At 37.8% G+C, this 15,551-nt stretch overlaps 1 protein-coding gene across 3 annotated transcripts in view; it reads left to right on the top strand.

The window, feature by feature from the left end:
- The window catches only part of cnksr2a (connector enhancer of kinase suppressor of Ras 2a), a 99,841-nt gene that overhangs the window by 44,642 nt on the left and 39,648 nt on the right, over positions 1 to 15,551 (top strand). For all 3 annotated transcript variants that reach the window (XM_005932159.2, XM_014336754.2, XM_042224894.1), the window contains exons 4-9: positions 4,488 to 4,575; positions 4,983 to 5,024; positions 8,674 to 8,793; positions 11,154 to 11,213; positions 11,489 to 11,557; positions 13,721 to 13,867. In XM_005932159.2, coding sequence (XP_005932221.1) covers positions 4,488 to 4,575; positions 4,983 to 5,024; positions 8,674 to 8,793; positions 11,154 to 11,213; positions 11,489 to 11,557; positions 13,721 to 13,867 — 526 coding nt within the window. The remainder of the gene's footprint in view (positions 1 to 4,487; positions 4,576 to 4,982; positions 5,025 to 8,673; positions 8,794 to 11,153; positions 11,214 to 11,488; positions 11,558 to 13,720; positions 13,868 to 15,551) is intronic.

Genomic DNA, 15,551 nt, shown 5'->3' with positions numbered 1-15,551 from the left:
GGGAGTTTTTCCTTCCCACTGTTGCCAAGCGATTGCTCATAGGAGTTTTCTGATTTTTGGGGTTCTCTGTATTATTGTAGGGTCTTTATGTTGCAATATAAATCGTCTTAAGGTGACTATTGTTGTTATTTGGTGCTATTAATAAAATTGAAGTGAATTGAAAATTGAATTAAACTAATTCCATCTAATTGCTGTCTTATCATGAACACCAAATTCACTTTAAGGGGGCCAACTATTATGAATGGCTGGCTTCTGTCTTCTAAATCATAATTTCAAAGGCAACAAGATGGCAGTTTCAATCTGTTGGTTAATTCTGGTTGTGTCACAGTCTCCTACCAGAGTATTCCCTAGTGTGGTTTAGCATAAGGAAACAAAACCACTCAAAGATGGCCTGCATACTAAATAAAATCATCCTTCAAAAAAACAGACAGGTGCAATCAAACATTGAAGGTTAAGTGACAAATTCAAATTCATAGAGGAAAATAAGGGAAACGTCTTTCTGAAATGAAATGAAGACAGAAAAGAAAGTTACTCTTGTAGAAATATAAATGATAAGAGTATAAAATGCTTTGGGTGATATAAACAGGAGGAATGCTAGATTCAGTCTGTCAAGCTATGGGCTATAGAGATGTCCATTTTAGTTTACCCTATATTTACTTCACTTTTGAAAGTTTGCCAAATTAGCTTCTAGCAGTTCTAGTTTGCAGTGAATCCAGATCCAGAAAACTATAACTGGATTATTTTCAAAACTGATGATTCTCAGGCGCATCCTGGAGTCAAAAGCATCATCCTTTTTTGTGTGTTTTTTTGATTACTTACATTTATTTGCAGCTAGCTCTGAGGTCAGCATCCTTAGAAAGATCTATTTAAACTGAGTTTAAAAATGTCTACCTATTGAGATATGACGGAGTTAGACTTTAAGAATAGTAAGTTTGGAAGGTTGGACTACAAATAAAGGCTGCACATTTTTATCTTTATCTGTACTACACCTTAGTACCAAGTGTTTACAATGTAGCTATTAATGTATAGACAGTTGTAACTGGATTTTCAAACATGAAAGAAAACTTAAAAACATTGGAATTCTACCGCAAATTCCTCAGAAGGACGAGAGATGTCTTCATGCAAAGATTTATGGATGTAATGCAAACATATTTGGGCCATGTGGCTTTGCCTCATTTATCTTTTTTTGTTTGCTTTTTGGACCTTTGGGGTTTTAGTAAACTCAAGGTACCCTACACTGTAGCATCATCATAGACTCTAGTTGGGGTAAAAACTGTTGTTTGAGGACTGGGGCCTGGTGGTTAGCAAACAGTCTGCATAGCCTTAGGTCCTGCATATATATATAGCACTCAGCCTCAATACTGATGACCCAAATCACACACACCACAGATAAATCATACACTAGAGGCTGTGGCCGAATTTTAATCTGGGTCTTTAGAACAATGAAGGAAGTGTGCATCTTTCCATTCACTTCATTACGTTGTATGTGCAACCCATATGTCATCAATGTGCACTAACATTTATAGTACTGTACGCTCCTTGGATTCGTCTCTGTGTGTGTGTGTATGTGTATGTATGTATGTGTGTGTATGTGTGTGTGTGTGCCGTCATTAGCACCCCATTAGCCGCAGCATGTACCTTATCGTTAACACCTTCTCCATACCTGAATAGTCCATTATGCTTCAGTGTGACAAGAGGTCCATTTATAAACATTGTGTTGGCACAAAAAGGGGCTTTAGAAGCTCGTCTCTCACAGGAAAAAAAAATAGTTTTTTATAAAAACAAACTTGATAGCAGAGTGTGCACACTTTAGTGGAAACTATGACCGAGCATACAGACATGTGGGAGACATTGGGAATTGACAATGCCAGTGGCAAAGTAGCTTAATGAATCCAAAGTGGCCTAATAGCTCCTCTCGCACAATTTATTTCTTTCAGACCGAAACCAGATTAAAAAAAGAAAGAACATCCATGTCTAAATTGTGCTTTTTTTGTTTGTTTATTTCTAAAACCTGAGCTGAAATGAGAAATAGTCAGTATAAGGTGTGTAAATTGGTGCACTCAGAACAAGATGGCCTATTTACCTGGTTCACTAACGCACTTTCTGTCTTTTGTCCACTGCTGCTGTGTCCTCTTTCTTTAGAGAAAGTGCATTACTGTTCAATCCCCTGAAACCTACCTGCAGTGGTTTGGATTGCATACTCGCAGCAGAGACATATTCATATTCAAATAACAAACTCTTTGTTTTTTTACTGTTCTTAAACTTTTCTTTTATTATTGGGTATGTTTCGGTTAATGGCTGTAGTTAAGTATGAGGTTTGAGCATAGTTTGCATCCAAATGACAGAGCTTCTGCAAAGTGAAACCAATGCAGGAGTGCCTTCATTCTGCATTGTTCTTTAACAGAGGGTGACTCCTCTGGTTGCAACTCATTTATTCTGTAAATTAGGGTTTCATCTAGAGTGAAATAGATGAGAAAGTAGGGCATGTTTTACTATGAAACTGCAACATCCCTCAGTTTTGGTCAGATATGCCACTTGATCGTCATGTCTAGTTTCAAACACCAAGATGGCAACTAATTTGTTATGTCCATCTAAAAAGCCAAGAGTATGTGCAGGCCAGTGGACAGTGGAGGAGTCTTCAGCTCTGCTTCAACAATCCACCCCCACATGTTCTGCCATGTCACCTATCCAGAGTTCAGTCCAGACATCCATTTATGGTTTTCCAAACCAGTGTTTGTAAGTCCTCTAAGGAAGCTAACCACAAATTAACTCTTTATGGCTCCAGTTTTCAACTTCTTAAAACCTCTGCACCACCAAAATTGATCTTTATAAATATAAATTAAACAAGTCTAGACTCCCAAAGCTCCTCTATATCATCATCGTTATAACAGCTTAACAGTGCATAACCCTTTCCTTCTGACAGTAGTAGTGAATTACATACAACATAACAAGATAGTAGTTGCATAAACAATTTGGCTTTTTAAATATAGATTTGATGATTTTTATTTTTTTTAATGCTATAAAGTGATGGAGCATTGATATTTGTCGTGCTGCAGAAAGTCAGTAATTGCCAATTGCCAATTGGTAATGGGTTAATTGAGCCAAAAAAACAGACATTCTGTTTTGAGCTTCATAAATATGATACTTTGCCACTTTTCTCTGCTGCTTGTCCTGGCAAAATGATTTGGTTTTAGATCTGGTGGATTTAATTACCAGCAAGCCTTCAAGCTGTACCACTATCTAACAAGCCAGGACACATACAAGCCTACTGGCTGCCAACAAGAAGAAAGGACTGGTGCTGATTTTGATTCGTTCAGTAACGAAGAGATGGAGACTGAGGCAGGGAAATGAGGACTGGCTTATTAAGATTTGAAAAGCACTCCGAGACAGATGGCAACATGTGGTCAGTGTATCTTACCATTTCTGATATTCAACAAACAAAACAATCAATTCACCTTTGAAGAATAATCAATAAAGTGGAAAAGTTGTGAGTACAGTTGTGAGCCTGTACCAAAGATGAAGCCACCACATCACAACAAAACTCTTCTTTTTGTTCTTCTTTTTCCTTATTTGCTCCAAACAAACACAACAAAAAGGAAAAACAACATACTCTCCTTACAAATTTGTAAGGTAATAACTACTTTCATTGTCGTAAAGTTAACAGGTATGTACAGAGTGGGGGCACGGGGTGGCACCAGCCCCAGGGTACTTTTTCTCCCACTACATTTTAGATGTAAACATTGTACTTTGTATTCCAATTTACTTTGAAGCTTTTTAAAAAAAAAAAAAAAAACATTTTTAATTAGATCTTGTGTATATAAATAAATACAAGATTAACATGAGGTTGACTGCATAAAAATTAGCACATTTTTGTGGGTCTCCTGCAATACTTGTGTTCCACTCTACTATATTGATTCCATTATAGTCCACTGTTAGGTGATGTTCTAATTTATCAAGATATTCAAGTTTTAAGGCAAGGCGTTATAATTATATGTAGTTTTCATGAAATAAAAATGATAAACATATAAATTAATAAAAGTACATAAAATAGGTCATTTTAGCCCATTGGTAGGTGGTTGCTATGAGATAAAGATAAAGAACCTTCAGGGACATAAAATCTACCTGTGTGCCAGTTTTGGTTGTTCAGCTTCTGATTGTATGGCAAATGTATTGATACCAAGTAATCAATTGTGTTTAAATAAATATAATGTATGCGATTCTACGATTCTTAAAAAGGGTCATTTGATTACTTTTAATTTTACATATTAAACATAACACTACATATATTTTGATCTTAAAAACTGTTGTTAGTTTCCCACTTTGCAAAATATTTTTTCCAATGTAAAACAATTTCCTGTCTCTTGAGTCTAGTTTGTGGCGTGTCTCCCTCCCCTCCCCGCAACAATACTCCTGTCCATCTCCTCTGCACATCATCTAATGCTGCAGGAACATTATAAGACATACTGCTGTGTTATCTTTCCCCCCAGGTCTCCCTTTGCAGCAGTGGCAGACTACTCAGTAACCCGAAATAATGTCATTCAGCTCTGCCTGGAGCTCACCACCATTGTACAGCAGGTGTGTGGAATTGTTTGTGTGTGTGTTTTGAAGGCTTATAGCTCTTATTCCCCGCCACTTGAAGTGTGCGGCAGAGGGTAGCTGCTGTGCCATATCCCCAAAGAGCGGTGTGTCTGTGTGGGTGTGATGCAGCAGCCTCAGCCTCTGCATCCTTGAGCGAGAGTCAATTCTTTGCTATTTATGTCCTTTACAGTCTGTCTTATGTATGACTGGTGTGTGTATATAAATAAAAGATAAGTGTGTCTGTTTGTGTGGGCGTGTTTTTATCTGTCAAGGGTAGGGGTACAGTAATGTGAGCCCTAGACTGTATACGTAGGTAGTGTAGCAGCATGTGCAGCATGAGATGGTGAGTGTTTGCAAGACAGGATGTACTGCTTGCGCTACATTAAATTTCTCTCGTCCCGTAGGACTGTACGGTGTTTGAGACGGAGAACAAAATCCTTCATGTGGTGAGTCCTGCTTCCTCGGCCAGCTGTCGCTTATTTGCTTTGTGTTGATGGGCAGCATCCTGTTTTTCTTTTTTTTTTCTTTCCACATCCCCCTCATAACTGCTGATAAAACACACACACAAACACAGAAGCTTAAACTCCCTGCCAGAGACAATCAGCAACATCACTTTTTTTTCTTTTATGGAGCTATAGCCTGGACTCTCAGCTTAGCCAAGTGTAAAGACTTGAAACAGTAGGAAACTGCTAGTGAATCTCTGTAAAATGTTCAAAAGCATATTAACATCACCTGAAACAGTAACCTCCTGTGTGACTGTCGGCCACAGGATACCTACATAACAAAGTTCCTTTTTCCATATTTAAGGCACTACTCTTAAAGTAGTGATTAAGGAGCTTTTAAAGTTAAAGCTCCTTTAGTCTTATGACAATGGTCATGTTTAACCTAAAAAACACTCCATTGCCATAGAAAGCTTTATCTAGGTTTTGATTGCTAAAATTTCATTTAAACCTACTGTTTAAAAGAAAGTGCCCATTTGTAAACCTCTTTTTATACATCTACTGCTCAATAAAACCAAGAGCACACTTGAACAGCTTAAATTTTTGGTGCGAGTTTGAATCTAGCCCTCAACTGGCTAATTTGGCTTCCAAAGACTGTTATACAGTTTTTTTCATTGCATCTCATTTTCATTTATGTCATTTTTTCCCATCAGGTTCGCGTGTGTTGACTCCAGGAAACGCTCCTGCACAAATACATTTTAAATGACTACTGCTATACTCTAAGAATTTAGGTAATGAAGCATAACTTGTGAACTAATCCAGGCAGACAACCGGCAAAACATAATTAAAAACACCTAAATATTTGCATTTTGGTTTGTATGTCCCTCCTCTCATTTCAAAAACTGTCTTTCCAATCTACTTCCTACTTTTTGGGTATATTTTATGGACATGAATTGGTGCACTGCTAAATCTGAGGATGGTTAGATTAGTGGTTCCCATTACTTTAGCTGAACACAGTTATGTTACCAGAATTTCTCCTGCAGCGGCGGATGTAGAGGGAGGGGCACACATACACATATTTTGGTGAGGATATTTATTGACATTAATTCATATTCAGTCATTTTATCCGAAGTTTGACCATCACAGCTAAGTGCATAACTTTTGTACCGACTCTCATTTAAAATTCTAAATTTGAGAGTAAAACCAAGCCTCAAACAGGTCCTGTGTTTTTGCACAATGCTATGTTAAATAATCTTAACTAATAGTTCTTACAAGAATCTTAATATATTGTTTGCCCCAACATGTAAAATATGTAAAATGAAAAACTGAAGACTTGAAGTGACTAAAATAGTAACAAAAAAAATGTAATGGAAGAAAAAAAAATCTCCTGTTTAATTTAAAGCAATTTAATGTTTTGTTATTTAAAGTTGATTCGTATGTTTCAGAAGTACAGCTTGTTGTATTTTTATGGGAAGAACAAGGCTTAGTTGAGCTTTAGTTCAGTCAAGCTGCCAGCTGCCTCCTGGCTTCAGCTTCATCCTTAATACTGCATTTACACGACACTGGCAGAATGAAAATAACACTGTTCTGACTCAAGTCCAACTGTAAATATACTGTGAGCTTTGGAGTCACATAATTAGAGAAATTTAAATGATCTACTCTTTCTGAATCTAATACTCTGAATGAGCTCAATTGATTGTTTTGATGTTGATACTGAATTTAACTACAGTATTAGAGATTTGCAGTCAGTTCTCATCATGATATGACTGAAATTCAGAAATTCCTTATCTTTTGAATTTAGATGTTAAGAATCTTTTCAAACTCTAAACACATACACATATTAGGTACATTTATAACTGCTTATTCATATAGTTATTATACAGCTATTATACACACACCACACCTACATGGATTGGGGCCAAATCATGGTTCAGTATCCTGCCCATGTAGTGGAGAAGTTCAGGATCAATCCACTGACCTTTTGATTGGCAAACAACCCATTCTACCACCTCAGCCAAAGCCAGCTGTATGCTCACTGAGTACAAATGAGAGTATGGGCAACAGATGTTGCCTGACCTGATGAGTCTTGATTATGCTGCAGCATTCGAATGTTAGGGTCATAATTTGGCATGAACATAATCAAAGTATGGATTAATTCTGTCTTGTATCAGTGGTTCAGACCGGTGATGGTAGTGTATCTTTGTGAGGACATTCAAGTCTCTGCAGATGTTTCCAGCACCTTGAAGAATCAGTGCCTGTGGGAATCATGTAATTCACCTACTGTTAAAGTTTTACTGCTTCATTACCAAATTACTTTCTTCTTTCTTTGCAGTTGCTGTTGGGTATACTTGTCCCACCTTGGGCTTTGATTCTAAAATTTTGTTTGCCTTGCTCAGATGTTTAAAAATTACATTAATTACATTTGAAAATGTTAGCAGCATTTAGTATCTGCAAAGCAGCCCAATTACTGTTGATCAGCATGTCCCAAGATTGGATGGCAGCTAAAGTTTAATTGACCCTTTTCACAGCACACTTCTGATTTGTCAAACTCTGCTTCACTAATTGCTGGAACAGAGCCATTGTTAATGCTATTAGTTTCACCCGGGCTTTCCCTGTTATGACAAATTGACATTTCGGCTGTGAGGAAGACCGATGAGTCTGATTCATTTAGACATAATCAAGAGTACTCTGCTCCCAGCATGGCTGCCCTCAGTTAGATTAATGCAGCAAAATGACACACAAAGTATAAGATGGACACTCGTTTTTTTACAGATCAGATTCTTGGGGAGTGAAAATCCATAATATGATGCCTACCAAGAGTTCACCGTCTGTGGTTTCTTTTATAAATGTTCGTGGAAATGTTTGGCAGTCTCTGCCAGATATTATCCAAAACATCCGCTCAGCGCTTTTTCTTCCAGCTACTTTCTTTTTTTAGGGAAATCATGTCTGAAACTATTGACAACATTTTGAATGGAGTCTCATTGTATCTGCCAGGAAAAAAATGTTGCTCTTAAAGTTTGTTAAGATGCAATTTTTCAGTGTCGTGGGCAGCAAAATAATCCCCATTATATTTGGTTGGAGACAATTATTTCACAGATATCTAGAAAGTAAAGCCAAAGCTATCTTTGTGATTAATGTGAACCAACCTTGTAGTGGCTCTTTGCCCAAAATCAAACCTTAATCAGACTCAAAATCAGAAGGAGCACTGGAGCACTGCAGGGACATATTGCACGGGGGTAAAATAAATAAGCCTCTTTTTTTAGGTTTACTTATCTTCTGCAAGCAGGCAAGCGCATGAACAGAGAAATCATGGCTCTTGGTCTTTTTGTGCCTGCATTGCTCAAAGTTTTGTCCAATTTTCACAAAACAGAAAGAAAATAAGCTATATAATGTAAATAAGTAAATAGGAAAAGAAAATGCATATGCAACAAATCATTCTCACTTGGTTTAGAGCAGATCTGCAAAAATATCCACCTGTTTCTTTTCCTGGGTAAAGTTACAATAGAAAAAGCAACAGCAGGAGAAGCTGCTGAGGCACAAGGCTAAGAGGTTTCTTAGAAATATAGTCTAATTTTGACAGCTAGAAGACATGGCTTGTTCTTTGTTGTCTAAATAAAAGCCCTGTTTGTCCCTGTTCTATCCTCCTTTTCTGTAGTGTAAGACTCTGTCGGAGGTGTGCGAGCACATTGTGTGTGTGTCATCGGACCCGCTGGTTTCGCAGTCAGCCCACCTTGAGCTGGTTCACCTCACCAACATCAAGCCCTCTGAAGGCCTGGTAATCACTGTTTGTCTGGGTTTAACAGCCCAAGATCCACCCTTCTGTTTATTCATGCAATGTGTGAATCTTATTGTGTTAAGTCATACTGTGTCCGGCCTTTATATGCTCAGACAAAGAAGAAATACAAGCATTGTTTTCTTTTCTTTTCTTTCTTTTTCTTTTTTTGTAGAAATAATATACACAGTAAAACAGAATTTTGTTTAATTTTTGAAAAAAAAAGCGCAATTACTATGAACTACTCAAAATATTAATTGATTTGATATAACACATATGCTTGCATGCATGACAGACCTTCCATCATACTTGAGAGTAAAGAGCCACAAATGAGTCATTTCTAGTTCAATAATTAAACAAGCTATTTTATGCTTTTGGATTCAGTTGAAACTAACACCTGCTTGGTATACAACACTGAGTTTTTCATTTTTGCTACAATATTTTTACATGTTTCTGTGATATAGTGAACAACCCTAAGCATTTCATCAGTTTCCAAACTATGTTTTCATTCACCATACTGAAAACATTCTTAAAGATCATCTTCTCCAGGGGCAATTTGGGAATGATCTGTCCATTTTCCATCAAAGTGGCTTAGAGATCATGAAATTGAATTTTCTTTAAATCTTAATTCAATCAAAAATCTACAGTTTGCCTTTAAAAAGTGAGCGTACAAGCTGAAGTCCAGAAAGTGTGATCAACTTGGAGGACTGATCAGGCTGGAATAGCTCATCATCAGTCAGGATTTGGTCCAGAAGCTAATATCCAGTATGCTGCAGAGAACAGCAGATACAGTTATGAAGAAGAGTCAACTCTGTAAATACTGGCTCTTTGTGTGTGTTTGGTTTATTTGCATATAAAAGTCTTTAACAAACTTTGAACTGAATGTATATGATATGCACTACATCATAGAAAAATATAGAACAAATAATCTCCATAAATACTGATGTGACAAAAAACATTTTTTGTAATTGCCAAAACTGTTGGCCATGACTGTGATGGTCACTGAAAAACTACAAACCTGCAGTTAGCTTAGCTAGCATGACAAAACTTGTTAGCTTATCTTATGCTAGTTGTAGATAATGTGGAGGTTAGGTCTCCATGTTACCATATTTTCTAGTCATATCAGTAATTTTTTGGCAGATCAATGAGTGTTAATGATTGATCAGTCAAAGTGCTGTTCCACCTTCCTGTTATTTTCAGGTTTAACAATTTAACCGTTCACTTTGGAGAAAATGATTTGTCTCAGCTGCGAGTGGTCACAGTGTGTTGGCTACTAAGTGGAGTGTAGCCTAGCAAAGGGGTAACCTTGGCTTTTGGCTTTGGTTTATTTTATTTAAATTTTTAACATTTTCCTCTAGAGTAGAACAAAACAGAAATCACCAAACTATAAATCAGATTTAATTTAGATTATTGATAATATCTTAACCAGCCTAATGAGTTATTTACCTGGAATAGTTTTCACTTCACAAGTAGACCTCGTCAGAAGTTAACAGGTGAAACCTTTTGTTTCTTTATGAGATCATAATTTACTGCCTGAAGACGTACTGTTGGTATGCATTAAATCTGTGATATTCAACTTCAAAGTGGGTAAAAATCTTTACTCTAAGACATAAAGATCAGTCAGACCAGAAAGTTTTGAAATTTTGAAAGTTTAAAGTGCAAGTTTCAAGTCACAAAAATTGTTAAACAATATGATCCAACTGGCACCACTCCAGGAAAAAAAGGGGAAGTTCTTCAGAGTTACCAGCCTCAGAAATCACTAGTTAATGGCACCTTATTACTGCCCACATCAATACTTCCTCGGGTTCAAACATCTCAGTCTTAGAAGGAAACCATAACTGAGGGGAACCATAAGTGTAGTTACTAGTATAGATCTTCGTATCATATTCCCAGCAAGAAAGCAGAGACACATACTGTGGGTGTGCATTATGTGTTCCTGCTCGGTCTGGAAACACAAAGAATGGACATAATATCAGTGGAAATCTGGAGTATAGTCTCATATTTTTGAGGCACATAAAGGGAGAATATCTGCATATGGTTTTCCACTGTGATGCATGGAGTTGTAGCAGTGAAGGCGTGTGGGGAGCTTTGCTGGCAACGCTGTTGGAGATTAATTCAGAATTCAAGGACATGCTCTTATCCACCACGGCTACTACAGCATCCTGCTGCGACACACCTTCCCATCTGGTTTGGGCTCAGATGCTTGATTTATTTATTTTTTTTAGCATGACAAAACTAGAATAAACTTTCTGTTTCTGTGAGAGCTGTTTTTAATATTACAACTCATAAATCAGTGTGTATTTCCAAATATTTACTAGTATCATAGAGCACTTACCTTTTTTCTCCATTCCTTTGTCAATTAGGGAATGTACATAAAGTCAACCTACGATGGACTCCATGTTATCACAGGAACTACAGAAGGGGTGAGAGGTTTATTAATATCCCACTTTTCACAAATTGACCTAGTGAACTGCAGACTTCCCCTAAAACACCAGTTATTGTTCAGATTATCTGCAAATCTGAAATTTGTATTTATAACATCAGAATATCAGTGACTCTGGAAGACTTTCCCTTGTTGCTTTATTGCAGCTTATTTAAGTAGGGTTTGCTGAGAAACCTCAGCAGTGCCCATGGATCGATAGATCAATTCATAGTCGTCTGTTTGCCTTCTCTTTCTCTGGCTCCTGTGCCTCTGTAGTCTCCGGCTGACCGCTGTAAGAAGATCCATGCAGGAGATGAAGTCATTCAAGTCAATCATCAGACCGTGGTGAGTTTTTGTTGGTGTGTTTGTGGGTGTGTGTTCTCTTACTGAGTACCCAGTTTTTTGTGTTTACGCAGTAAACCATTAAATCTTATTTGATTCTTTGTATATACAAAAACTCATTCAAACAATAATAGAATTGGATTTTTTTGTGATGTCATGCTAACTTTTGGTTCTTGTGATATTATTAGGCGATCGTGGCTCAAGAGTTGGGAGTTCGCCTTGTAATCGGAAGGTTGCCGGTTCGAGCCCCAGCTTGGACAGTCTCGGTCGTTGTGTCCTTGGGCAAGACACTTCACCCGTTGCCTACTGGTGGTGGTCAGAGGGCCCGGTGGCGCCAGTGTTCGGCAGCCTCGCCTCTGTCAGTGCACCCCAGGGTGGCTGTGGCTACAAAGTAGCTTGCCATCACCAGTGTGTGATTGTGTGTGTGAATGGGTGGATGACTGGATATGTAAAGCGCTTTGGAGTCCTTAGGGACTAGTAAGGCGCTATATAAATACAGGCCATTTACCATTTATTACATTTGGGTGCTGTTTTGATTTTACTGAAATTCTAGTCTCCCCACTGTTTCTCTGTTTTCACCCCCCTCTCTTGTCTGTGTGCTGTGGCTTTTTTAGGCTTTTCATTGACACTCTTGCGAATGACGTCGTATGACAAAATTGACATTACATCTGCTGCTAATATGACCCTAAAAAAAGATTTAGCGCAAGTAGTTCTCTACATAATATAATTTTAAAATGGTTCCAAAAAATAAAAAAAACTAAACACTAAAAATTTCAAGAAAAGAGACCGCTTTCATGATTTGAAATAAATTTTAAGAAAAGTAAGAAAAGCGGGATCGCCTTCAAACTTCCCAACAATATACTAGGCCATAGCTTGAGTGAGTAGATAGCTTGGCTCAACATAGGTCAGGTTATAGGTCAAAGGTCAGACAGCACGTTGCTCATGAAAGCCTGTTGGAATAATTGCACTTTCTGAATGCTCTTATTAGATTTTAATAAGTTTTCTTTTTGGTTTTTGGACTTTGCTAAGTCCTCACTTCTTACACTGGACCCTGACAATAAATAAGCCTTTGAAGCTGATGAGATAGTATTTATGTAATACAATTGGATGAAATAACACAAAAGAGATAATGTGATGCTCATGTGTCATGAGAAATAAACAGCTGATGGTCAGATGATCAGCTCTGGATGAGATATATAGAATTCTGGCATTTCTCACCTCAGTGTTTTTTGTTCTTACAAAAATCTGCTGTTTTGGTAAGGACCAAGAAAAAAAGCTCAAATAGATATACCCTATTGCTTGGCAACAAACCTCAGACAGATTAAGTTAGCTGCTAGCTGCTGAATATGAACTAAGCATCTCAGGAGTTTGAAAGATGGACAGGTTGTTGAGTGTTAAAACGAGGGTTTCAATTATTTGATTATTAGAAGAAAAAAATAATCGCCATGTTGCTTCATCCCTGCTTGCTACTGATAAGTTTTTCAGTGTCGTCAGAAAAGAGTCACATGAAGATTAATTTTCTGTCTAATGATTGATAAAATGACCAGTATAAGCAGGAATTTATTTTATTAGCTACTTAAACCAAGTTCCTGCTTGGTGTTTGGTGATTTAGTGGCACTCCTTACATTTGTACTGTGGACCGTGTACAGGTGCAAATGCAAGCAGCTTGCTTTCCAATTAGTGTAATCAGATCCTCTAACCTTTACGACTCCTCCTGAATTATGATCAGATCAGTTCAATAGCTGCAGTGAGGGGAAACTAGCCCAACTTTCCTGTTGCCGTGTTTACTTTTGTTTACCCTTGTGTGTTTCTGTTCACAAAAGTGCGCTGATGTGGGTTTGTAAATATAGTGGGTAAATACAAATAAAAATAACCAAAAAACAAAACGATTTGTGATCACATGTATTTGTTTTCAAATTGAGGGCAGGTTACATCACATGAAAGCTCTATAGATAGACTTTCCACCTCCACACCCACTTGCCTTGCACAGAACGCTCAACAAGAGAGATCCAATCACGACGTGGACAGAATTCAAACTTCAGGCTGCACATAAAGGCTACTTACTGTATAAATAAGGGTGTGATTGTTTTGCTCTGTATATAGAGGATTTCTAGTTTTTCTGCAGATCACTTTACTCTCTAATTCTCCGTCCTCTCTCGTTCACAGGTGGGCTGGCAGTTACGTAACCTGGTCGGCTCGCTGCGGGCCGATAAAGGCATCGTGTCCCTGACCCTGAAGAAGCGTCCACAGAGCACGCTCAGCTCTGCCCCTGCGCTGCTGAAGAACATGCGCTGGAAACCCCTGGCTTTGCAGGTGGGACTAGCTCTACCTTTTATAGACTTTATTAAAGCACTGCACTGGCCCACATAATTCCCCACAGCATTCCCTCTCCTGAACGACTGGAGCTAAAGCGTGTAATTAGGTCAGGGAGCAGTGGCTCAGCATGGTTTTGTTTGCCAGCTGAAACACACTGGACTGAAAGGGAAACGAAAACTGATGGTGCCCTCAAGCCACGTTCCCAAATCTCTTATGATTTTAGAGTATGGCACTATAATTATCACTGATTATCTAGACAAAGGGGGAAAACACAAAGGAGAAGAACACAACTTTGTTCTTATTTTTGTAGTTTGGCTATAGTTGCAATTGGATATTATAACACAGTACGCTCTAAGCCCTGGGGACACAATGATCATTTTTTATGGAGGTAAAAAAAGATAATAACTACACTGAGCTGCCACTGTGCTCGCTTTGCACTTATAGGAAGGGATATTGATTTTGTTTTATTTTGTCCTAAATGGTAAGTAGTCCCTCCTTGCAATATCTCTTTCAGTCTTAATGGAAGCTTATGGAGTTTTCACAATAGTTGAAGAAATATGCAGGTCGATTCCTGTCCCCGATTACCCCCCAATGAAGTTCTGCACAGGCCAATTCCAGTACCAAATCCAACAAACGTCAGTGACGTGCAGGTTCACATGAGCTAGTTCAAAGTTTAGTTCACGCAGAATAAAATGAAGTAGCTCATAGTTCACAATTGATCAAAAAGCTCACATTTCCAAACCTGAACTAGATCTGCATCCATCTATCCTATTTCACTAAACATGCCTCCAATAACTGCCAATGATGATATTTTCCTAAAGAATAAGAGATAATTTATTTTTAAATGCAAAGACTAACAGATCAATTTTGTGTTTTATACATAGACTGTACAGAAAAGATGGATGCTGCTTCCAAACTCAAGCACCAAGGCTGCATTCTTTCGATGTCGATGGAAAAACAAATTAGCAGACTTGATTTTTACGCTTTTCTCTGTATCATAGTAGGATCTTTACTTTATTACATGAAGCACCTTGATGTGACCGCTGTTGTGATTTGGCACTTTACAAATAAATTAATTAAAATGATTCATAATCTCGACAAACACCTTCCTGATAAGTTTATAGTGTTAATCTCCAGTTTTTAGTTATATTAAATACCAGAATGTTCATTTTTTAAATTATGAGTCCCGTTAGTGTCAAGAAGATGGATAAAGCAAGTCTTGCTTTAGAGCAGGCGCACCACTGGGTGGTGTCACAGTTGGTATGCTGTTTGCGGTCAATGTTTTAACAATTTTAGAGAGTCAGACAGATTTAAAAAAATGAAACATAGACAATACACTGACTTTAATCAGAGTTCAGTACCTTTACTAGTATTTTCACTCGTGATGACAAAACATCTCAATCCACCCGTAGCTTAGTGACATTTCACCATGTTCAACCTCTCTTATCCTCTGATCGTGGCGGACTTTCTGCTCATTTGGCCAAACAATATTAGTTACACAAATAGTACTTTTAATAAGTAAATGCTTTTAAATTGTAAAATTTCCAGGGTAATCATTGCTTGAGGCCAGGAATCAAAAGGATAATGTAGGGATGATTCTTTACATAGCAATGCTAGCCATGAAAATACATACGAAATGGTGTTTGGCAGTGGCTTGTTGTAATAAACAAGCCCTTTTCTG

The sequence above is a fragment of the Haplochromis burtoni genome, unplaced genomic scaffold (assembly GCF_018398535.1).
Source record: "Haplochromis burtoni strain Fernald_Lab_line unplaced genomic scaffold, NCSU_Asbu1 Contig_155, whole genome shotgun sequence".
NCBI classification, from domain to species: Eukaryota; Metazoa; Chordata; class Actinopteri; order Cichliformes; family Cichlidae; genus Haplochromis; species Haplochromis burtoni.
This window is presented reverse-complemented; position numbering and strand designations above follow the sequence as displayed.